Raw genomic sequence first — 25,667 nt, 5'->3', positions numbered from 1 at the left:
GCTAGAATGATTCTGGGTTCTTTTAAAAATAAATAAATTTGGATTGTATAGGGACAGCTACCAAAATCACTCGAGTTTTACTGTTTTGCCAATGTTGGGCTCCGTTTCTGGTCTTCTTCCAATTCACTCTTCATATTTCCAAGCTTTTATTGGCACCTGTGAGGACGTCAAATTTAAACAACAACAACAGAAAGCAGAAATCTTACACGGAGATAATGACAAAAGACAACAGCAGAAATCTGGTACTGGAGGTGAAAACTCCTGGAGGAGTTTGAAAGACCTATTGAACATGACAGTTTTACATGTGCAGCCTCTGCTTGTGGTTCCCTTTCTGTGCTGAATCACAGAAATCACACAGGGCGACTCATCTGCATTCTTATTTGCCATTTGAAAGCAAACAACAGCACAATGTGTCAGTGTTCAGTGGTTGATTCTATTCATGTAAATAGCTCCACTTTAGCCAACGGAGAGAGCCCTCTGCCGTCTCTTCCCATTCATCCATTATCAGCTGAGCGATTCGTTTTTATTTACTTTTCAGCTTTGCCGAACTCCCCTTTTCTCCCCTTGCACTTTTGGCGGAGTTAAAAAGCATCTAATACCGAATGTTTATTTCCCGAAGTAGTGTTGCTACTTAGAATTTTTGGCTGCCTGGGGTGGAGAAACTAATTTTGCAATTGTCGTTTTCCTTTCCAGCACGAGAAATGCAGCAAGCTGGATAAGGTCAGGGAAAGAAAGAAAGAAAGAAAGAAAGAAAGAAAGAAAGAAAGAAAGAAAGAAAGAAAAATGCAAATCAGTGGCCAGCTGTAGCTTTAAGGGATCCACCTTAAGGAAATCCACCTCCTCCCGCCGCCGCTCTGGAGTGGGCAGCGTCACCGGGGATGGCAGAGATCAACTAATAAATGTGCAGCTGGAGGAATCCGGAGGAGGCACCACGCGAAGCCCCGCGCGGATCTGCAGAGCTGCTCCCAGGTAGAGGCGACCGGCTGGTCTCCAGCTCCTTCCTTGTCACCTGTCTAGCTGCACTAACCTTCTTCTGTCTACCTTGCAACTTGACTGCATGTTAAACTCAGGGTCGTGGGTTCGAGCCCCACGCTGGGCAAAAAGATTCCAACCTTGCCGGGGGTTGGACTAGATGACCCCGGGGATCCCTTCCGACTCTACAATTCTAGGATTGCTCCTCTCCTCTCTGAGAGTTGCCCCTCATTTCTTCCCACCCCCCACTCCCCACTCCACGCTCGTTTTCTTTACTGAGGCTGCTGTCCTGTTGTCTGCGTTTCTTGCTTGCGCCTGTTGGGCTATTAATCAAACGGATGTGCCAGATGGGATTTGCTGCAGGCCGTTTGCTCACTAATCACACCGGATCAGCCTTTTCTTTATTATTCTTCCTCCTCTGCTACCCCACCTTTCTGGTTTGCAAACCACAAGGGTGACCCACCCGCCACCCAGTCAGAGCTGCTAATACAGCCCAGAGTCCACCGGCTTCTTCCACCGCATGGCTCCCATATCCAAAGCCACATTATATATTTATCATACTTTCCCCCACCTCCCGTCTCCTTTACCCCTCACATAAGCTGCTGCTTAAGAGACATGGGTGCCAAAAGGCTCAGGCCAGTCTCTTGCGGCTTGTCAAACCACTAATGTATGTACTGTAGTTTCCTTTCCTTGATTTTTTAAGTGGAAAGCCCTTGTTCAGTTCAGATTAAAATAAGGATTACAATATTCTGTAGAAAAGCACTCTGAAACTACTGATGACTCAGCATGGCCTTTGTGACTGGACAATTAAGTGACACACAGACAACCTGCATATATTTACTCAGAAATCCAGCCTGCCAGTGAGGCTTACTCCCAAGTAAGTGTGCACAGAATTGCCATTTTAAAAACACTTTTAAACAATTAGTTGTGCAGCACTGGTTTCTTTGCAGTTCTGCAAGATGATTTGTTTGCCCCTCCCCCACCATGTCACAATTCAGATTTCAAATTTCAAACAATACGCTTAATAGACATCTCAGCAGAACTGATACTCAAACCAAGAAGTAGGATATTGACAGTAGTTCCACAGATTTACTTCTAAACTTTAAAGTTCACCTCTAGCTGACAATTCTTGATTCTCAGAATAATGTCTTCTTGCTGTAATAAGATATTCATTTTAAAACAAAAAAGTTTGCATGAAGTTTCACACAAAAGGAGAATAAATACTAAACATTTCACACTTTGTTACATCTCTTTTCTGGATATTTGAATGTACCATTCTATTTTATTTACTTACATTAAAAGTTATAGCCACCTTTTCTAATACACTTTTGTTACACGAGGCAGATTATAGCAATTAGAACCGTAATTTAAGAGCCACAAATTAAATATATAACAGCAATAAGAAGGAAATTGACAAGAAAAACAACATCAGACTCTTGTCTGAAAAGGTCCTCCCTGCTACATCATAATGAGTATGGGAGGAAGAGGTCCCCCTGGAATCTTGGATCTAAGTCCTTTAGGGATTTACAGGTAAAGAAACACCACTCCAAATTTTGCCTGGAAACAAATGGCAAACCATGCAGCTGTTGTAGGTCAGATGTAATCTGATCCTATGGGCAAGTGCAGTGACCAAGTCCAGCTGCAATTGGACATGTCCGTTTCCATTACCAGATCTGACCTCAGCAGTAACAGCCTGCATGGTCAAAGCTGGGCTGAGACACTCTTGACCAGGCTTCCTCAACCTCAGCCCTCCAGATGTTTTTGGCCTACAGCTCCCTAGCTAGCAGGACTGGTGGTTAGGGATGATGGGAACTGTAGTCTGAAAACATCTGGAGGGCCGAGGTTGAGGAAGCCTGCTCTTGACCATTGGCACATGGGCACCTAGGGGCGAGGCTGAATCCAGGAATACAGTGGTACCTCAGGTTACATACGCTTTAGGTTACATATGCTTCAGGTTACAGACACCACTAACCCAGAAATAGTGCTTCAGGTTAAGAACTTTGCTTCAGGATGAGAGCAGAAATCGTGCTGTGGCGGCAGCGGGAGGCCCCATTAGCTAAAGTGGTGCTTCAGGTTAAGTACAGTTTCAGGTTAAGAACGGACCTCTGGAACGAATTAAGTACTTAACCCGAGGTACCACTGTACCAACAACCTGTGGACCTGATTCGTCAGGGGGACTACCACCCCATCAAGAACTGGTTGGACCCCTGTTCTAGAGTCCATCACTTTCCTGAGCTAAAGCACCGCTGTCTTGTTTTGGTTAAGTCTCAGTTTATTAGCCCTTACCCAGTCCATGTAACTAATTGCACATAAATAATAAAATTGTGGTGGTGGTGGTGATTAAGCCAACAGCTTCCTTTGTATTAAAGGTAAAGGAGCTGCAGGTCATCAGCATATTGATAACAATGCACTCCGGATCCTGAGACAATCTCTCCCTGTTGTCCCTGGCGTGGGCCACCTGCAATCCTAAATCCACATTTGGTCCTTGGCATAATTTCAGAAGCCCTCTGCAAGTCCTTAGGCCAGGTCTCTGGCAAGAGCAGTAGGTCCCTTCCCCCAGCAGCCAGCTGGTTGGGGAAGGCTAAGGCAAGAGAGAAAAGGGTTGGCCTTTGGACCCACCCACTTAAACCCCTCTGCCCCCACCCGCAGAGGAAATGTAGTCATCAGCACGTGGTTGATGGCATCATATGACCCTGAAAGATAAATAGCCCAGGTGCATGGAACCTCTAGCAATCCATGGGTAGGCAAACTAAGGCTCAGGGGCCAGATTCGGCCCAATCACCTTCTAAATCTCGCCCGCGGATGGTCCGGGAATCAGCATGTTTTTACATGAGTAGAATGTACCCTTTTATTTAAAATGCATATCTGGGTTATTTGTGGGGCCTGCCTGGTTGTTTTTACATGAGTAGAATGTGTGCTTTTATTTAAAATGCATCTCTGGATTATTTCTGGGGCATAGGAATTCGTTCATTTCCCCCAAAAAAAATATAGTCCAGCCCCCCACAAAGTCTGAGGGACAGTGGACCAGCCCCCTGCTGAAAAAGTTTGCTGACCCCTGAACTATACAGTACAAGCAATGAATAAGTCAATCTCACACTATTTTGCTCAGGCTTAGTAACAAAACAAAAAAAGCTTCTCTTACGGCACATTGGAGAGACCAGCCCAACCCAACCTTGCCTCTTTAGTAGCTGAGTTACATGCTGGCACCGTGCAGAAATGCTTTCCAGTTTTTTGTGGCGCTAACAAGTCTCAATTTAGCAGCCTAAAACTGCTGACCTCTTAAACAGCTGCTGTTGGATTTTATTCCGAGGAAAACGTTTTGCTTTCAAATGGTCAGCTTTGCTCTGAAATCCAAAATCCAACAGGCAAAAGTGTGGGGGGGGTTGTGTTGGTGGGGGGACTGTCCATCAAGGGCGCCTATATTACAGGCCTAAACTGGCTTGGAAGTTCCTCTGTAGCCGCAGAGAACCCTAGGAACTGTAGTCTCTGGGGATGATCTCTAACAAAATTCCCAGCAGCCTTGCCAAACTAGAACCAGGATTCTTTGAAGAATTAAGCAGTTACATAAGTGGTGTGTGTGTGTGTGTGTGTGTGTGTGAGAGAGAGAGAGAGAGAGAGAGAGAGAGAGAGAGAGAGAGAAAGAAAGAGAGAGAGAGAGAGAGAGAGAGAGAGAGAGAGAGGTGGATATTCCTTGTGTTAGCAACCTTGGCCATCCGGAAGTTGAACTACAGCTCCCATCATTTCAGGCCGTTGCCCATGCTTGATGAGTTGCAGTTCAGCAACAACTAGAGGTCCAGATGTTCCCCACACCCGAGTTATAAAATTGTAGGCTTCAATTCTATGGTCTCTGGGAAGATGTCCCAGGGGCCAGAGGAATTTTGTTGCAAAGCTCTGTCTCCATTGATAGTGGGAAGTTCCCTTTCGGACACCTCGTGCTTGTCTCTGTGGTCAGGTCCATTGTTGTTGCTCCTCTGCTGTTGGTGATCTGGTGGAGGAGGTAAAAAGCCGGTATTCTGGGTTCATGTTGGCGGTGGACCCAAAACCCTCCTATTTCCATGGCAATGGGAAGAAATGGACATGAACCTTGGGACCAATTTACCGGTACTGTTTTTCCTCTCAGTGGGAGGAAAATGGCTGCTGAGATAGCTCAGCTGGAAAAGCATGAAACTCTTAAACTCAGGGTTGTGGGTTTGAGCCCCATGTTGGGCAAACGATACCTGCATTGCAGAAGGTTGGACTAGATGACCCCTGAGGTGCCTTCCAACTCTTAAAGTCTATGAGTCTGGCAGGGCTTTGGGTCTGGTGGTTCATCTCCCATAGGATGGCCTTTCCCCCACCTCCACATGCCCATCTGCACTTAGCCTCCAGCTGCTTATAATAAAAATTTAAAAATCCAAATAAATATCCATAAAAACCAGCTCAAGGAAAAAACATCATTGAAACAAAATCTAATAAATAGCTTCACTCCATTGTTGAACTACTAAAAATAAGTGACCTGAGGGCTCGTGGGAACATAATTGTGTTTGACTTTTTAAAGCAAAAATCCTGAACTTTATCTCCATCAGGGATACTTGCATTTCTGCTCTTTTTGTAAAGAGCAGCGTGTTGGTCTAACTTGGGCTGTTCTTCGTGGGTGGCAGCTCTTCAGCCACATCCCTTAGACTACACATCTTCAATCTTTTTGCACCCAGGACCTGCCTCTAACTCCAGCCTGCAGCACAGGAACCAGTTTTAATTTTGTAACATGTATGTCTCTTTCTCTTAAGAACTATGTACGTAGAGGCAAATAGTAGGGCTGGGCGATACCTAGTTTTCAACATTGTGATATATCACAATGTCTGAAATAAGGATTGAACTGTGGAGAGGCGTTGGTTGGCTTCACGGCTTTTCCCACATTGTGATTTTTTGCATGGCACACAGACACCCATCATGATTTGAGGGGTTTAAATGTGGACTTTGGGCAATATATTACTACATCACCCAGCTCTGGGCTTTTCTGCTCCAATAGGAGGGTATCGGGGGGGGGGAGAAGTTCTGATCATGATTGAAGGTTGGGGGGGGCAAGGGTTACATCTCACCTCCCTACATGCTGTAATCCCTAATTCATAGAATCTGCCTTATACTGAGTCGGACCATTGCGCCATCCAGCTCAGGATTGTCAATGATGACCAGAAGCAGCCTCCAGGGTTTTGGGGCAGGGGACTCCTGCCCCCCTCTCACCAGTCCTACTTGGGGAAGCCAGGGATTGCTTGCAAAGCCGATGCTCTCCCTCTGAGCTATTACCATTCGCCTCCCAGCATTCAAAGTTGACCCCCGCCCACTCTCCTTTACTATTTTTTAAAGAACCTTACGTGACCCTGCAGGTGACACGTTTATTGCCCCTGCAGTGTAGTCAGGCCTGAAGCATCTAGGGCATCTAATGGGGAGCAGAGGTCATCTCTCCTTGCCTCGTTTCACCCTTAATTGCACAGTAGCCGGGTCTGCCGGGAAGAAATAACCTGTGACTCTCCGGTGCTTTGGCCAAAAGTGTTGAGATGACTGGGCACTTAGCTCTTAGGGTTCCAGGTTCACTTTCTAAAACGTTAAAAGGTACTTGGGAAATTTAAATGAAGCTTCTTTGACTCCTTCTATTTTGCTTTCCCTCATTTTGCCTTTACTAATGCTGCCGCCCCAATGTACCTTCCTTCCTTTCCTCCCTCCCTCTGTTCACACACTCTAAACTGGCTATATGCCTGGACTGGGCGATTGCATTTCTTCCTCTTTGTATCATTGTAAGTGCTAACATGTCTACGTGCTGCCAAAGAGCAAGAGGAGATCAGAAGCTGCTGGTACAAGTTGTTTAGCTCGATGCCCGTCCACCTTTCACTCGGGTCAAAGGAAATTTCATCATTTCAGTTTCATCATCTTGCAGTTCCCCTTCTTCTAACAACCGCGGGATTGGACTCCGAATCATTTTTTGTATCACTGCTAGCTCCCATTTGAAATCCAGTGTAAAGTGACGCACTGCTATGACTTCCTGCCAGGCAGTGATCTAATGGGACAATGTCAGTATTATTTAAGGACCCAAAGCCGTCGCCATTGTCAAGCTGCATTGAAATTTTTATGGATGGGTTCTTGGCTGAAAAGGCCTTGCTTTTTTAAAACACCTGGCAAAAGCTTTTGATCTTATGACAAAGCTCAATAGTGATGTCCTATTTGTATCTGTCAAACAGCATTAAAGGATTAGGGTATCCTTGTTCTCCTAACTGCATCTGGTCCTTTTGACTATTTTGCATTTGAAGTAAATAGCTTATATTTGTGACCTGGAGTATCTGTGGCAGATCTAGTGTTATTGCCCCTCTAAAAGATCATGGCTTCAGAAGGAAGCTAAGCAATAAACCTCCCGAAACAGAATTCTTGTTTCCATTTAAAAACATATCTATGCATAAGAAAAGAGAAATCTGTGTAACCAGACAGTGTGTAAAACTTTCCATTTCTCTTATGTTCCCATAAATCTGACATATCTTTCAAAATGAAGCACCTAATATTAGGAAGAAAAGTAATGAAATCGGTCGACTTCTAACATAGTTTATGCAGCCAGAATGCACCAGAACTCAGTTCTGGCACCTCTCAGGTAGGTGCCATTGCCATTAAAAGAGAACAAGGGAGGTCATGGTGAGTTCTGGCACCTTTTTTTTCTAGAAAAAAGTACAGAGTTTACCAATGAGCATTAAATTTTGAGCAGGTCAGGGTGTAGCTTCTGTGGATGAGGGCTGTATGAACTTAGGAGCTGTACAGTGATGGTTTGTTTGTTTTAAAGGTAATGCTTTGGATCCTAACTTTCCTTCCATGAATAGAATAAAGCTTACCTTTGTGGGATGGAGATTTTCCATCTCCTCCTTCCCTCTGCAGTCCTGTGCACCTCTTTATAAAAACATTCTGCCTCTGAAGGGGATTGGGTATGGGAGGCTCGCGATATGGTGTAGCGGCTGCTGATGGAGGAATGAGTTGGTCAAGAAGGTATCTACATTCAGCAAGTTTCTCTGGGAAGCTGTGCATTTAATACACATATGAGGTGTTGTTTCAGAGGTGCTTTCCCAGATGTGCTCTCTTCAAATTATAGTGACATTTTAAAGATTGCCTACCAAACCCTGAAACCCGTCACACGCTTGAAAACGAAAACCTAATAGCCAGCAGCGCTGGCAGTAGGGGACACACCTTAAAATGGAGACTGTGTGTTGTTTAATGGCGGCACCGTGATCCAGGCTGATGATGGGACACCCTCACAGGACATGTGATGCACGATGACATCTGCTGGGACAACAGTGCCCCCTGTTGCGTGGGCAGCAGAGCCAAAGTTAACACTGACCAAGAGGGAAAGCAAGGTGACAGGAGGCGTTGCCATGATGAAAGAGATAGTTCCTCTCCTGCTAGGAAACCTGGGATGTGTGGTCTTCGTAACCTGTAGCTGGCTTTTCATAAGGCAGCCAGTCAAGGCGTATCAAGCCCAAAGCTGTTAGCAGCTACAGAAAGTGATGTGAGGGGTGGCTGTGGCATTTGCTCCCTGCCACACCATTCTTGCTGCAGAACAAAGAGCTAAGTAGGGCACTTGACGCTCTGTCACTGTGAATCTCAATCAGAAACACTTCTGGTTTCTGGAAGTCCTACAACTGGAAGAGCAGGACCAGCTGGGGACATTTTGCTGCCTGGTGTGGAACAGCAAATGACACGCACCACAGAGACACACAGAGTTAAGTATCCCAGGCTGGTAAAGCTATTGTGACACCTGAGGTAGAACACCTCACAAGTGCCTCTCTCCCTCCCCAGCAGTAAAAATACAACAATAATGAACTCGGTGTCTTAACAAGTTTTTGCCTTTGCATGACATCCAGAATCAGCTGGCCTAAGGTGGCCTTTGGTCTCTGTGAGCTTTCAAAAAAAAGAAAGCGAAAGCTGAAATTGTTAGGAAGCTAAATTTTGCTCCCGAAACCAAATCCTGCACTTTATCTCCACCAAACTTTGTAATGAAGTTATCAACGGCTCAGGACTGCAACACCTCAAGGACCGCCTCTGTTCATATGAACCTACCTAGACCCTGAGTTCATCTTCTGAGGCCCTTCTTTGTGTGCCTTCTCTACGAGAGGTCCAGAGGGTGGCATCATGAGAACGGGCCTTCTCTGCAGTGGCTCCCCGTCTGTGGAATGCTCTCCCCAGCGAAGTTCGCCTGGTGCCTTCATTATACACCTTTAGGCGCCAGGCAAAAACGTTCCTCTTTAACCAGGCCTTTGGTGAATTGACATCCAATGCCCTTTAAAAATGTGGGTTGGGGAGGTGTTATTGGGTTGTTTTTGTTTTTATTATGTCTTTTGTGTTTTTATATTGTGATTTTGTGTTGTAACCGCCCTGAGACCTGCAGGTATAAAGATTAAATTATTATTATCAATAATAATAACAACAATAATAATCTCTCTTACCTTGCCACACCATTTCTGCTAATAATCTATTCATACTAGTACTATGTCTTATAATTCAGCTGTAAAACATCCAGGAGAGCGATGACTAACGTGAGCAGAGGTACGACAACTCCCTATCCTGTTTCATTATGAATTGTTTCCAGCATGGCAACGGATTTGACATTAGTTGTCGAAGCATGATGGTGTTCCTATTCTGAGCCACTACCTTGAGGTGTTCGTTCCTTCCCTCGCATGCCAGGCATATAATTGGGACGGTGCTGCTGTTCGCATTCTAGCAACACCTCCCTTCATAGGACTGTTTTTAGCAATCAACTAAAGGGCAGAATTCACTGAGGCTTTGTGAACTTTGGTCATTTTGGTATCTATCTTTGAGAGAGAATCTCATCCTGTTCCCTGAAATGATTTCAACAAATACTGCTTCCAAAGCCTTTGACCTTCTTTTTCTGGCTCGGTGTCCTTGCTATTTGAAGGGAGAGCGACTGTTCCTTTGTTTAAGGGAAATGTGAAATTGAAGTCTGTGGAGATAGGGTCATCGTGGAAGAACTAGAACTCCACCTTGTGGGACAGTGTGAGCTTCCAGGTACCTACGTACTTTTAGAAGGCTACTTGCATCTCTGATGCAAACTCACCCAACAGTGGCCTTGGGCAAGGCTCTCAGTCCAAACGTCTGCAGTATTCCTGTTCCCTTATATAGCATCGAGAGCATGCCTAGCTCTTCACAGAGCACCATAAGCAAAGCAAAACTAAAACAATCCCTGACAGATTCCTCCTTCACCTGCAAAGATTATAGCTAAAATTATTTTAGCTAAAATGCACAGAAGAGAACATGAAGAAGAAGAAATTGTTGCTCAATAATGATTTATCTCTAGTAAATAATTAGCTTTTGAGTTTATTGGGAATCCGATGGTGTGGAAAGGACAACAGTTAAAACAATGGTGAACCATATGAGATGCATTTCATCAACTACAGTTCAGAATCCATTTTAGGACTTGCTCAATGGCACTGTTTTGAATTATTTAAAATATTTTGATATGGCTAGTCATAAGGAAATTACAGTGGTTCACAGCAATAATACATAAAACCATGCAGTAAAAAACAATATAAAATTTGAAATTAGAGATCAACTATTATACCAGGATATTTTCTTAATTGCCAGTACAGGCGGTGACCATTTTGCATGAGGGTTCTGTTCCCAAGCCCCTGCGCAGATCGGCAGAGCATGCATAAGCGGCCCCTGCTCCATTATGCCCTGTCCCCATTCCGCCCTCTTCCGGGTCCAAAAGGACCCGTGCATCAGTGATTGCATGTCAATTGGATATGCCCAAACTGGTCACTGCCTGTATACACTTGGCAGTATAGAAAAGTTTTAAAGCTTAAAGCAGAAAGTGCCTGCTGAATCTCTGTTGGCAGAGCATTCCATAGGACTGGGCCAATAAAACTAAATGTTCTGTTTCTTATTACCAGATGAGCTTCATCAACTCAGGGGATAACCAGCTACACACCCACAGATCTCAGTAATCCAGCTGGGATACAAGTGTTCAGGCAGTTACTAATATACCCTGGACCTAAACTGCAGCCCCACAGAGAGAGCATTGCAGTAATTTAGTCTCAGAGTTACCAGTTAATTGACTGCAGTGGTCATGCTGTCAATAGCTCCAGGAACAGCCATAGCTGGTGAGCCAGACAGAACTGGTAAAAGGTACTCCAGTAACAGAGTACACTTGGGTCTATAGCGACACACTTGCTCCTTCAGAGGGAGTGCGACCCCATGCTGAACAAGTAACCTGCATATATCTCGGACATGAGAACTACCCACCCATAGAGCCTCTATCTTCCCAGGATTCAAACACAGGGTGGTCTACACACAGGGAAAAACCCACTATAAATAAGTCAGAAATTATATTGTTATAACAAAAGGAAGAAAATCCCTATGAAAAACTGTGTTTAAAAATTTCCTGCTCTCTGGCACCATCTGGTGTTGCATGTTTATAGTGCAGTTGAATCATTGCTTTTTTACTAATGTAGCTGAGTCCCCATCCACCACTGCATTCAGCCACTGATCCAGAGCTTTCACAAACTCTTCTGGTTCATATGTTAGTAGAGATGTGCATCATCAGTATGCTGATGAAACCTTGATCTAAAACTTGCAATGAGTACTCTCCAGTGATACACTCTGCGCACGGCCTGAAGATATGAATGGAATGACCATAAGACAGTGCTTCTGACACCCGTCCCACAGAGTTGACCTAGGAGGATGCCTATCATGGGATCAATGGTATTGAAAGTTGCTGAGAGATCAAGGATAAGTAACTAGGTCATCTCTCTCACAATAAAGATCAACTCACAGGGCGAGCAAGGTGGATTCAGTTCCAAAACCAGCTATAAACCCAGATTGTAGTGGATCCAATTAAACAGTCTCATCCAGGAATACCTATGGTTGCTCCACAACCATCCTCTCTCCACCAGCTTTGTCAAGAAAGGAGTGTTGGCAGTTGGCAATTGGTTTATAGTTATTATGCACCACTGAGCCTCTTGGGCTTGCTGATCGGAAGGGCGGTGGTTCAAATCACCGCAACGGGGTGAGCTCCCGTTGCCTGTCCCAGATCCTGCTAACCTAGCAGTTCAAAAGCACGCCAGTGCAAGTAGATAAATAGGTACTGCTGAGGCAGGAAGGTAAACGGTGTTTCCATCCGCTTTGGTTTCCGTCACGGTGTTCCGTTGTGCCAGAAGCAGTTTAGTCATGCTGGCCACATGACCAGGAAAACTGTCTGTGGACAAACGCCAGCTCCCTCAGCCAGAAAGCGAGATGAGCGCCGCAACCCCATAGTTGCCTTTGACTGGATTTATCTGTCCAGGGGTCCTTTACCTTTCACCTATTATGCACCATTGGGTTTAGAGTAGGCTTCTAAAGAAGTGGATACACAACTGCCTCTTTAAAGGCAAAGGGTAGCACCCTATGATGCCACGTTTTCTTGTTTTTTACCAGCAATCAGCCAACCCATTCCATCTAGCTCTAATAAGCCAGGATAGACGAGGATCTAAAGAGCAGCGGATGGCAGGAAAGAAGTCTTAAATTTTTTTGCAGCTGCTCAGATTGGTCTATTGGGAATTGTTCTGTGTAATGAGGCCCTGATACATCAAGGCTATAGGGAGTTACAGAGAACTGTTTGGTAGTCTTGTGTGACAGGTTGGCAAAAACACTCTGCAGATGATAGCTGTGTTGTTTGTCCCATAAGAAAAATATCAAAATCTATTTTAGACAATACCTCTATTAGCCCAACCCAGATTTCACAAAGTTGTGTGTAAGCTTCCTAAGTTCTACAGAACTCTTCCTAAGGCTGGATTATTATTATTATTATTATTATTATTATTATTATTATTTAAATGGAAGAGTCTTAAGATGGAGGAGGCAGCAGACATGCAAATGAGGTATCCGATTGCACCAAGACTGGTTGGGAAGGTGAAACACGGAAAATACAAAAGAACTGCTGTTACTCAAGTCTGCCCCCATCCTTAGGTGAAACACACAGGTTCCTTGGCAAGTAGAAAAAAGGGAGAAAGGAGAAACTAGACAGATAAGGTTAATTATTTTTGTATGCAGCCAAATGACGTGAATAGAGCTTTTAAGAGATGTGAGGTCATGACCTGATCCTTGGCCATCTTAGCTGAATTTAGGCAGCCAGAGGTGAGTTGGCTGATTTAGATGGTGAGGCTACTGTATAAAGTTCTAACTAGAAGAAAAAGATTGCTGATTTTTTAAAAAAATGTTAGGGAAAAGAATGATTGGGAAAGAAGTCTAACGCCACCCCTTAAGCTCTGCTCTCACAGCCAAAAATCAAAGGCCAATGACAACCCATTTGAAAATAACACTTTATTTGCTTCAACATCTTCCTCCCACATCACTGAGTGCCCTGGTGAAATAATTCACTGTGATTAAAATCTAGACCTGCCCATCAGAATGAAAAAAGTCTCTACCCACTTTCCACCCCTTCCCTCTCCTCCAAGATTTGGGTGTTTCCCCACTCAAAACGGAAAAAGACAGGGGAAGGTAGTGTATTTTTGGGGCGGGAGGGGGAACCAGCAATGGAGCTACTCAGAAGGTTGGGGACTCCCTGATCTGCCTCGACATGGTGTGATTAAACTTAGGGACATGGAAATCTGCTGCACACCACCCCAATTTATCTTGTTATTTGGGGCGCACACACAGAGAGCTGTTGGACATTCCTGCCTGACAGGTGCTTGCTAGACAACCCTCGTTTTTGCAGTAAAACCAGGAGGTTTATCAAAGCCTTGGTAGGCCATTGTACCTGGCAGGGGCGCCAACTCCTGGGGGCCCATCCCTTTTGCCCCCCCAATGTTCCAAAAAATCAGGGCCGAGCATGGAGCAGCTTCAATAGCCAACTCCTCCTGCTGCCATGGAGGGGAAGGAGGGAGGAAGCAGCCCCTGGCAGGTAACGGCAGCAGCAACAGCAGCAGGAGGAGCTTCGGGCCATTGGAGCCACATTCCTGGCTCCCCTGAGGTCCTGACATGACACTGAGATGTTTTGTGCATGCCATCATGCACTACACCAGTCCCTGCACCTCTGGAACATGGCTGCTGGGTTGCATTTGGTTTGGTAGTGGGCAGGTTTTTTAGGACTGTTCTGTCCCAAGATGCATTCATTCTGGTGTGTTACAGGAGGAAGAAAACCTTCTGTATAACCAAAGGTCACATCTACACTATAAATTTAAAGCACATTTAAAGGAACTTTAAGGGTGCTGGGAATTTTAGCCCTGTGAGGGGTAAATGATGGCTCCCATGATTCTTTGGGGGAAAGCCATGTGCTTTAAATATATGGCGCAGATGAAAGCCAGTGTGGTGTAGTGGTTAGAGTGTTGGACTTGGGCCTTGGAGACCAGGGTTCAAATCTCCACTCAGCCATGACGCTCACTGAGTGACCTTGGGCCGGCCCTCAGCCTACAGGGTTGCTGTGGGGATTAAATGAGAAGAGGTGAACCAAGTATGCCACCTGGAGCTCCTTAGAGAAAACATCGGATATAAACACAATAAATATGGAGCCTATGGCCGGGGTGCTAAACACGAGAGGCCCCCAATGCACACACAGTGTGCAACATGATGGAGGCCTGCTTCATTTTCTCCAGTATCTAAGAAGCGTCTGCATGACCATTGAAGAGAATGAGGCCTTCAAGGAGGGTCAAGCCTCAGAGGGAGGAAGTTGCCTCAGGCAGCTGACTGAGGCTGTCACAAAAGGGAAGGAAATAGTTACCGGTATTCAATTTGTTGCTGATGGTGGGTTATTTGTTTGTTTGTTTGTTTTACCAGGGATAGGGGCTTGGTGTATTTTTCTGCCTCAATTGACAAAATGCCTTGACTGACTTAGGGGCTATACAGTGTTACCTCGGGTTAAGTACTTAATTCGTTCCGGAAGTCCGTACTTAACCTGAAACTGTTCTTAACCTGAAGCACCACTTTAGCTAATAGCTGCACTGCCAGAGCACGATTTCTGTTCTCATCCTGAAGGAAAGCTCTTAACCTGAAGCAGTTTCTGGGTTTGCGGAGTCTGTAACCTGAAGCGTATGTAACCTGAAGCTTATGTAACCTGAGGTACCACTGTATACCCCTTGGTTTGGGGCAGGGGACACCATTGGCTTTTCACCTCAGGCAGCAAAATATCCTGAGGCCTGGCTTCCCAAGCCAGGGGGCAAACTCCTAAGGTTGCGCAGCCTTAACATTTCAAGCACGGCACATTTTAAAACAGGGGTGCAGTCCCTCTTCCTTCCCCTTTATTGCTTCTCCTCACTTTCCAGAAACCCTAGTCGTATGCAAACAGAATCACACAATGGTACATTTAATGCTCTCTCTTTCACACACAGTCACAGAAACACATTTGACATAGGTCAGGGACTGTACGCTAGGGAAGCCTTGAGAACGATGCTATTGACAAGTGAGTATATCGGCCAGAGGTTCCTTTTGATGTGGTTGTTGTTTAAGCGGCTGACACGCTAAAAAACGACATCCTCTTCATTATCTTAGAAAAGTGGCTTTGAGTCTGAGGAGGGGACCTGAGGAGTCTAGAAAGGTCTGCTAACCTCCCAGGGGGGGACTATATTAGACCTCTGAGTCACAGAGGTTTTGCATAGCCGGTGTTTGGTTACAAGCCTTTTATGGGCTCCCTCATCAGGGATATCAGTATCCGCATTATAACTCCTATCTATTCTTAGGTGACACTTCGGCAGGACTGACCAGGCAAGAGACAAAAAAGATCTTTATTTTTCTGCTTTAAATTGAAAGAGAGAGAGCGAGAGAAAAGAATATCTCCTTTTTTAAAAACCAAAATACCCACCTGTGTCCCCCCCCTCCCTCTGTTTCACAGAGCTTCTGGGGTTCCTGGCGTAAAAGAGAGATAATATGTCTTACAGCGTGACTCTCAACGGACCCGGACCATGGGGGTTCCGACTGCAAGGGGGCAAGGACTTCAATATGCCTCTGACCATCTCCAGAGTAAGTGCTAACAACTCAAAATACCTCTCGAGATTTGCTTGGATAAGGAAGCAAACCTGCTTGTAATGGTGTGATCTGACCTGGGCAGATATGAGAGAGAGGGAGATTGTATTTGGTTTAAAATGGGAGGGGGTGTCTATGAAGATAGCATTAATACAGTGCTACGCCTCCCCCCCAAAAAATTGTGTGCTGCATTTGCGCCTTCTCTGATTCAGAGAAAATATGAACAAGCATATTTTAGCAGCGGATCTTCTCTCTTCCTCTCCCCACAAATGTTTCTGTCTGCAAAAGTGTTTCTGAACTGACGATAAAGAGACTCTGTTTTGCATAACGTTGCCCATACTCTGCAAACTAAAAGTCCACATCGACAAGGGTGTGGGTGGAACTGAGTGTTAGCAAACCGGATGACTTACCCAGAAAATATAATAACAATCACACCAAGCTCTTATTTCTGTTCCCCTTGTATCTCATCCTGGTAAGGCTTATCTCCTTCTTTCCTGTGTTCAGATAAAATAGTTAAGCTACCAGAATGGTTTGCAATTGTCAGTGCCAGAGAGAGAGAGCTGAAACGTTTTCAACATCTGAAAAAGACACTGGTGTGCTTTTCCAGCAAAGTTTTTCAAATTAATAGGATAAGTTTAAATCCAGTAGTGTAGGCCTCTGTGGTGTGAAAAACAATGCCTTGCATTAAAAAGGTACCTGCTATTTTCTGCTTCAAGTAATGCATTCCTTAATTGGTGCAATTAGCCTTGACTATTCTGTTTATTGCAATTCCAGTCTTCCACTTTCCTTAAGAACTATTGGCGACCTAACCAGAGGAAGGCCTGCTGTTAGTGCGCCATCTATTTCAGGGACTTCCTAAAAGGATCAAGATAATTGGGGGACGGGGGACGACTCTGACTCCCTAATAGTGCTTGCAGTCAATTTTCCTTTTACCTATATAATTAGACACAAAGAATGTACCCCTTGGAGTTAAGTACTTGGGTTTATTTATTACTGCTACCTGAAATGTACCTTCCAATTATTTAGAAGCATACAGAACAAAAAAAAAATGTATTTGCAATGTATTTGAATAGTCTAAAATCAGAATATGAGAATTTCTCATAAATTTCAGAAATTTTGGTGGCCAGTTGCAATCCTTTACCCACCAACTTGGATAGTAGGCTCCACTGAACACAATAGGACTTACTTTGAGTTGACATGTATAGAATTGCATTGTAGGTTCCGACCCAAACATCCTGTCTCTATGGAAGAAGCTACAGTTCTGTACCTAGTCTCGTAGGCCACCCATCCCTCTCACCTGCTGTGGGGCACTATGAAAGTAGTGTTCCTTGCAGCAGAGGGTTTCTTGGAGGAGTGGTTCAGCTGCAGGATCAAGGGGAAAGTGGGTTGGGAAAGGCCACAGATTGACTTCTCACCTGTAGCCACAGGACTGTTAAAGAGATGAACCACTTCTCTTGAGACCGAGCCACAGAAATCCTGCTGAAGACTATGGGGCTGTTTAGCTGTTACTTGCCTGCCTCAACTCGCTGTGTGGTGAGATCAGGAGTGGGCTTCAGGTCTGAACACTTCTCCTCTCCTCCTCTCAGAAGTGAACCTCAAACCAGGAGAGCCTTCATTTATCTGGAGGCAAGAGTAGCTGTACCTTGGACTCTGAAATTTCTTTCTACTACAGGTTCAATATCCATGATAAAGCATAATTTCCACCTTTGGGGAGCAGGGCAGAAGCGTGTGAGATAAAAGCCCACTTGCAATTTTTCCATGCATAGAAGTGAGCTGGGTAGGCCTAAGAGAAAATGAATTATCAGTATGCTTATTCTAAATGCTTTGGATGTAGCAGTATGATAGATAACTGGAAATAAAAGAGATATCCAGACAAGTGTGGCTGCATGGATGTTTAAATTTCCTTCCCTATATTATGTGGTCCTCAACCATTTGTGAAATCCAGCAGTGTCTGCCTTCCTGCAGAATGGAATCTCTATCCTTTACTTCTCTTATGCAGCCCCCATAAATTATTCTGGATAGTTTGGGGACCCTCTGGAGCATATTTTGAGGGAGGGGGCACTGTGGCAGCAGGGGAAAGGGAAAAGGGGGAGGCCCCCTTGTGCAAAGTTGGGTGCCACCCAATATTTCTTTGGGAAATATGAATAATGATTTGTAGTTGTTTGGAGTGCAGGAGACCACTAAAATGAACTAAAGTAGTCTAAGCAACAAACTATAAAAGCTCTTAATTACTATGTCTTCTCCACTGTGCTTGGCACCTCTCCTGTTTTCCAAGCTTCCTCCCATCCCAGTCTTCTCATGCTTAATTCTGAACGATCCAGGTGCATATACTGTCCCTGTGACATTTTAGCTCTGTTGAAGAGCACCTATGGAGGAATGTGCATGAAAAACTTCATGATGGGATTTAAAACCCGTGAAGCTTGCTGCCGGGAGGAGGCTAGATTCCAGACTGTGCTTATGATTCTCTGTTTTGCAGTGGTCAGAAAGGTTTTTCACTCCAAAGTAAGATGATTTCCCCCCTTCTCTATTCTACCTGGCTTTTCTTCCTCAGAGAGAAAAGTACTATGTGAGAATCTTCTAAGGAAAAGAAGTATTAACAGGATTAGGCTGTGGTTGTGATATCCATACCCAAATCCAGAGCTACAGTGTAGATCAGGGGTTGTCAGCCTGGTCCCTACTGCCCACTAGTGGGTGTTTCAGGATTCTAGGTGGGCGGTAGGGGGTTCTACGGCGCAAGCGGAATCCTCCTTCCATCAAGCACTGGTGGGCAGTAAGGAAAATTTACCATCAAGAAAGATGCATTAGTGGGCGGTAGGTATAAAAAGGTTGACTACCCCTGGTGTATATCTTCCAAGTTTGGGGCCCTGGTGATAGTTACTGAAGCTGGAAATGCCCCATAGAAGTTTATTGCATTGAGCAGGCAAAGGTGGAAGGTGATTTATGGGATTGCAGATTAGAAAGCTTCTGTATATTGCAAAAAAGAAGTATCACTGCACATACAAAGCTAGCATATCAGGGAAGCAGCTAGAACGTTTCTCCTCACATGCTAGTTTTCTAGGATATTTTGCGGTTTTGTTTTTTTAAGGAGAGCATTAAAACATATTATGCCCCCATCTGTTATTTGAAGTGGTAAAGTCCAGTAATAGTTGTATTGCACATAGACACCCATGAGTCACTCCTTGTCTTCCATGCATGTATAATTTTGTGTATGTACAAATAATGCAAATACCTTCCCCCCCCCCCAAATCTGTGAAGAGCCTATTGGAGCTTTACAGCACATGGGTACGTTAGGGATCCAGTCTTGAGTATTCATGAACTACGTGTATACAGACAAGAACATCGTAGTCATTTCATGCTGGCAAAAAATTAACATAGTAAGTGGTTTTCAGATACCAGTTGGTGCCAGACTTCTTATGGCTGTGTGTATTAATATCTGCAAGATAGATGGTATGATCAGCCCTAGCATTTGCCGTGGAAAGTTTTGGGGTTAGTATTTTTCAAAATTTGAGCACTAAATTGCTGTGCTAATGTCAGGAAAAATTAAACTTGGCTTTAGTATTCATGTCAGGATAAGGCAAATCCAGAAATAGATGCTAGACCAGCATCTGAGCAACAGAGCAAGAGCTAGATTTGTTATTCATGACACACAGTGAATCCATTGTTGAGACTGATTTGCAAACATGAATATACTTTAAAAAATATTTTTGTAGATACATGTTTTAACACTTCTATTAGGAAATTGCATATCAACTTTTCACTTTTGTTCCTATTTCTTATATGCATTTATTCATCTTTTTATGAGTATTTTAGGGAGTCTCTCAACTTTCCTGTAGCTTTTTTCTTGCCATGATAATTGACTGTTTGCTCTTGGGGAATAAGGAAATAAGAGATACCTAGAAGCTGCTCTCAGAACATCCAACCAGCTATCCATTTGAGTGATGATATCACACAAAGCTGTAATTTTCAATACTGTCCTATCTCACTTTTATACTGTCCTCTCTATAAAAGCGTCATAAACCAGACAAGAAGCTCCTTTTTGTCAGGAATAAAGTTTTATGGGCTGTTTGTTATATTACCCTTATTACAAATAAAAGTGGCACCTAGGCACTGTATCAGGAATAGTTCTTTTAATTTACCGGTAAGTTGTGTGGGACTTTTACTACCAGGTACATGTAGCCTCTGGTGTAAGCATCTCTACACATATATATAAATCACCTTCAGGGCAGAGCATTTCAACTTTAGAAAAGAGGTCCAGGTGTGAATACTTCTTCTGCAATGGTCTCATTTACCTCATTCAAATGTTGTGCTAAACCAAAGGGTAGCTAAAGTGGCATCCTGTAGATCAGCATTTCCCAAGCTTGGGTCTCCAGCTGTTTTTGGACTACAATTCCCATCATTCCTGACTACTGGTCCTGTTAGCTAGGGATGATGGGAGTTGTAGTCCCAAAACAGCTGGAGGGCCAAGTTTGGCCATGCCTGGTTTAGCATTACAGTATATGAACGAGAGTTGGGATTGTGAACTTCCTCTCTCCTTTCTTTCTCTGACATGGCTGAGTTGGAGAATAGAAGCTTTCACTTCCGTTTTAAATCATACCAGTTAATTGAGGTTAATATTAAGCACTGTTTATTGAAACAAGCCACCTTCATGAATTGCATTTTGAATTGGCTCTTTGCAATAAATTGTAATTAACGCTAGCAACACTTTGTCTAGATTAGGACATGGTGCTAAAATGTAGCTAGTTAAAAACAAGCAAAAGCTTCCAATCTCCTCCTTGCAGCTATAACCAGAGGATAAAAGATAACGGAAAGTAAAAACCTAGGATTCCTTAGCACAACTCTAAATCATACTTTTTAGTGTTGTGTCCAAACCCGGCCACTTTGGATAAGTCACTTTCAGCCTGATTTAACACACAAGAATTTTGTAAAGATAAATGAGAGAAAAATGGTTACTCTCCTTAGATTCTTGGGGCAAGGAAGAAAAATATTTTTTTAATGTAAATGACATAACCGTTGTGTCATAGATTAAGCTCCATGGATATTCATACTTCATTGACTGTAGCAGCAACTGAGCATGTTTGAATGGGGCGAACCCAGACCACAAACACAACAGCTGGAATGTTCATATCACCAAAATGTCAACTCAAACTCAGTATCTTGGCTAAATGCAGATATGTCAAGGAGTCTAGTTGGTTACATGGTATTTTTAAACAGTGAGAATGGAAGATCTGGTTTCTGTTCTTACATATGTGTATATATATATCTTGTGGTGGTTCATTGGTATGGGGAATTTTAAAAAATGATTATTCATTTATCCAAGTTACACATTACAGGAAAGAACTGGTAATATTAGGATGAAGAAAATATATGGTGTAAGAAGGCTTAAGTCAAGAGTGGGTTCTTAACTTTGTGGTGTGAGTCTGGCTTGTTGCTGGCTTTGGAATTTGCATGTCAGATGCACATGCTAATATATCAAATGATAATTCACCCAGCAGTCTTAACCCTTTCTTTCCCCATGCATGCTTCAAACAAACCATTTAAAAAATAATAATATTGCCACAGGTATGTTGTTTCAGTTATACATTTCTACTTCATTTCTTTTTAAAAAAACCAAACCGCCTTGGGGGAGGGGGAAGCAGCTTCAAAACTGAACTAGGAATTGATACAATTGTGTGTTTGTGATGGCACAGTCCCAATAATACAGTCCCTTGACCAGTGGCTCCATATCATTAAAAACCCTTTCTGACCCATTTTTAAAGAGCTCGCTTTGGGACAGAAGCAAACCTCTTTGCAAAGTACCACAACTGCCTTTGCCATTCTCAGACTGGCACATTTGTACAGACCCGCAATACTGAAAAAGATCAGTTATCAACTGGCATCACATATCCTCACACAAAAGGTCTCATATAAAACACAACACCTGGATATTTATGTCGACGTAACTGAACACTTACGTAATATGTAATAGCTACATAGCTTCCAACATAACTAAATAGCTCCCAACATAAAATAATAATAACAAAAGCTCAGAAATTAATTGATGGCTGGCAGAACTTTCAGTTATTCCCTTCTGGGAGGTCCAGGTGATCTGATCTCTGTTGCGTCTTCAAAAGCATGCAGCACAGGAGCCGCAGTCAATCAGAAGGGTGACAGGTGAAGGCATATCTTTGTGTTCCCATGAAATGGAGCATTGTGCTTAACGCCTTGTCATTTATCTAAAAATAAGTGGCTGAGTGGTGGCAGCGAGGAAAGAGAAGCAGGCGTGTGAGATTTTAAGGTCACCCTGCAGCTTCCAGCGCCTCAAATTCTGGAACCGAATATCTTCTTCTTGCAAGCAGGTGTGAAAAGCAGTTTCGGTGTTTTCTGTAGCCCAGTGTTGTTGACACAGGGCCACAAACACAGCTCAGTTGCCTTTCTCCTTCGTCCCTGTGGGCTCCTCCACAAGCTCGCTTCGTGGAGCTTGCTGCCAAGTTGGGAAGGAAGCCAAAATAATGGTGTGTGTGGCCTTGACAGGTGACCATGATCTTATCTGAAAACTTTCCCAGTGATATAAGAAGGTGGGCCTCCTTGGGGATTATAAACCTCTGAACCAAATCAGAAGAATCCTGCCTGCCTGTCCTTTCCCCATCTCAATGTAGCCAACCATTTGTCTAAGTCACAGGTGGGCATCCTGTAACCTATTTTATGTAGCCCCCAACATCTCCTGAGGCTGCCCCATTCTTTCCTCTCATCAGAGTTCCTTCCTTTCTCTTCATTTCCTCCATATTTTCCTTCTTTGCTTTTCGTTTCAGGACAATTGGAAGGGGCGGTATTGTATTTGATAAAATAATAACTTTTTAAAATTTCATTTTTTTTTTTTTTAATAAAATTTTTATTAGGGGTTTTTACAAAATAAAGTACAAAGATAAACAACCTTTCTTTTATCTCAACAGAGTTTCATAACTTCTTTGGACTTCCTCACATCTCCCGCTGCCATTTTCATCATCATAGATTTTTTCCATGCAATTTATCATCTAATTTGCAAATTTTATAACCACTTATTTAAATATAATCCTCTGTAAATTAATTTCTCTTAATCTCACTTTACATCCCATTCCGATCCGATTTTGTGGTGGCCAATTATTTATGATCAAACATCCTACTTAACTTTCCACCAAATCACAATATTTTTGTAAATAAGTCTTAAATTTCCTCCAATCTTCTTCAACCCTCTCTTCTCCCAGGTCTCGAATTCTGCCAGTCATCTCAGCCAGTTGCATATAGTCCATCAGCTGCATCTGCCATTCTTCCAGAGTGGGTAGATCTTGAGTTTTCCACTTCTTGGCGATGAGTATCCTTGCTGCTGCTGTTGCGTACAAAAAGAATGTTCGGTCCTTCTTTGGCACCATCTGGCCGACAATGCCCAGGAGGAAGGCCTCTGGTTTCTTAAGGAAGGTATACTTAAATACCTTTTTCAGCTCATTATATATCATTTCCCAGAAGACCTTCACCCTGGGACAAGTCCACCAGAGGTGAAAGAATGTTCCTTCATTTTCCTTACATTTCCAACATTTATTGTCTGGCACATGGCATATTTTGGCAAGTTTAACTGGGGTCATGTACCACCTATATATCATTTTCATTACATTTTCCTTCAGAGCATTACATGCCGTGAAGTTCATCCCCGTGGTCCACAACCTTTCCCAATCCTCAAACATAATATTATGCCCAATATCCTGTGCCCACTTTATCATGGCCGACTTAACCATTTCATCTTGTGTATTCCATTTCAACAGCAAGTTATACATTCTTGAGAGTACTTTAGTCTTAGGTTCTAACAATTCTGTTTCCAACTTCGATTTCTCCACCTGGAATCCTAACTTTTTATCCTTTTTAAAAATTTCTTGAATCTGAGCGTAATGTAACCAGTCTCGCACTTTGTCTTTCATTTTTTCCAAACTCTGCAATTTCCAATTATTACCCTCTTTCTCTATTATTTCCCAATATTTCGGCCATTTGGCCTCCATATTGGGTCTTTTTCGGGCCTTAGCCTCCAGAGGTGATAGCCATCTTGGAGTTTTATTTTCCAATAGGTCTTTGTATTTTGTCCAGACATTAAACACTGCTTTCCTGACAATATGGTTCTTAAAGGCCTTATTGATCTTAACTTTGTCATACCATAAGTATGCATGCCAACCAAATGCATTGTTAAAACCTTCTAAATCTAACACATCAGTGTCCTCTAGAAGTAGCCAGTCTTTTAGCCAGCAGAAAGCTGCGGCTTCATAGTACAACCTTAAGTCTGGCAGGGCAAAGCCCCCTCTTTCTTTCGCATCAGTTAATATCTTAAACTTAATTCTGGGCTTTTTGCCCTGCCAGACAAATTTAGATATATCTCTCTGCCACTTCCTGAAGCACTCCGTCTTATCCACAATTTGCAATGTTTGAAACAAAAACAACATCTTAGGCAATACATTCATCTTAATAGCAGCAATTCGGCCTAACAAAGAAAGCTTCAATTTTGACCAACTGTCCAAGTCTCTCTTAATTTCAGACCAACATTTTTCATAATTGTCCTTAAATAGACTCAGATTTTTTGCTGTTATGTTTACCCCTAGGTACTTTACTTTTTTAACCACAGTTAGTTCTGTTTCTCTCTGAAACCGTTCTGACTCTGCATCTGTCAAGTTTTTTCCCAACACCTTAGTTTTCTGTTTGTTTAGTTTAAAGCCCGCTACCCGACCAAAGTCCTGAATCAATTGTAACACTCTTTTTGTGCTAGATTCTGGCTCTTGCAATGTCAAAACAAGGTCATCTGCAAAAGCTTTAAGTTTATATTGTTTCGCTCCGATCTGAATCCCTTGCACCAACCGGTCCCCTCTAATCAAGTTCAAGAGCACCTCCAGGACAGAAATAAACAGCAAGGGGGAAATCGGGCAGCCTTGTCGTGTCCCTTTTTCAATCTTAAACTCTTCTGTAACCACATTGTTGACTATCAGTTTTGCCTTTTGTTCTGAGTAAATCGCGTCAATCCCATTTTCAAAACCCCGCCCCACTCCCATTTCTTTTAAATTCCCCTTCATAAATTTCCAAGAAATGTTATCAAAGGCCTTCTCCGCGTCTATAAAAATTAGAACTGCTTTAGTGTTAATATTTGTTTGCAAAAGTTCCAAAATGTCAATAATGTTCCTTGTATTAGCAAACAAATATCTTCCTGGGAGAAAGCCTGCCTGGTCTTTATGAATTATCTCATTTAAAACCCTTTTGAGTCTTCCTGCCAAAACGTCAGCAAATATTTTGTAATCCACATTTAAAAGGGAAATGGGACGGTAGTTCTTAAGTTGTGTCTTTTCAGTTTCTGATTTTGGTATCAATGTGATGAAAGCTTCCTTCCACGATTCAGGCGCCTTCTTTCCCTCCATAATTTCATTGCTGACCTCCATCAGTGGTTGAATCAAATAGTCACTTAATATCTTATAGTACTTGGAGGTCAAGCCATCTGGCCCTGGAGACTTGCCCAACTTCATATTCTGAATGGCCTGTTCTATCTCTAATCGTGTTATTTTACTATTCAGGAGTGATCTATTTTCTTGTGATAGTTTTTTAAGTCCATTTTTCTCCAAAAATTTTGCAATCTCTTCCTCATTTTGTGGCCCTTGAGTGTATAATTTCTTAAAATATTTCTGGAAACATTTTCTAATTTCCACCGGGTTCTGAATATTCCTTCCTTCTATTTCCAAATTTGTTACTATGTTCAGCTT

At 43.2% G+C, this 25,667-nt stretch overlaps 1 protein-coding gene across 50 annotated transcripts in view; it reads left to right on the top strand.

Annotated features, from left to right (window-relative positions):
• Positions 1 to 818: 818 nt before the first annotated feature.
• The window catches only part of LDB3 (LIM domain binding 3), a 148,360-nt gene continuing 123,511 nt past the window's right edge, over positions 819 to 25,667 (top strand). For 18 of the 50 annotated variants that reach the window (XM_083740352.1, XM_083740349.1, XM_083740337.1 and 15 more), the window contains exon 1: positions 15,679 to 15,927. In XM_083740352.1, the coding sequence (XP_083596478.1) occupies positions 15,835 to 15,927 (93 nt within the window). In that variant the 5' untranslated portion in view covers positions 15,679 to 15,834. The other 32 variants (XM_083740353.1, XM_083740350.1, XM_083740336.1 and 29 more) reach the window with 9 other exon arrangements.

The sequence above is a fragment of the Podarcis gaigeae genome (genome assembly GCF_964106915.1).
Source record: "Podarcis gaigeae genome assembly, chromosome: 5".
Classification (NCBI taxonomy): domain Eukaryota; kingdom Metazoa; phylum Chordata; class Lepidosauria; order Squamata; family Lacertidae; genus Podarcis; species Podarcis gaigeae.
The sequence above is the reverse complement of the archived record's forward strand: the minus strand, read 5'-3'. Positions and strand labels throughout refer to the sequence as shown.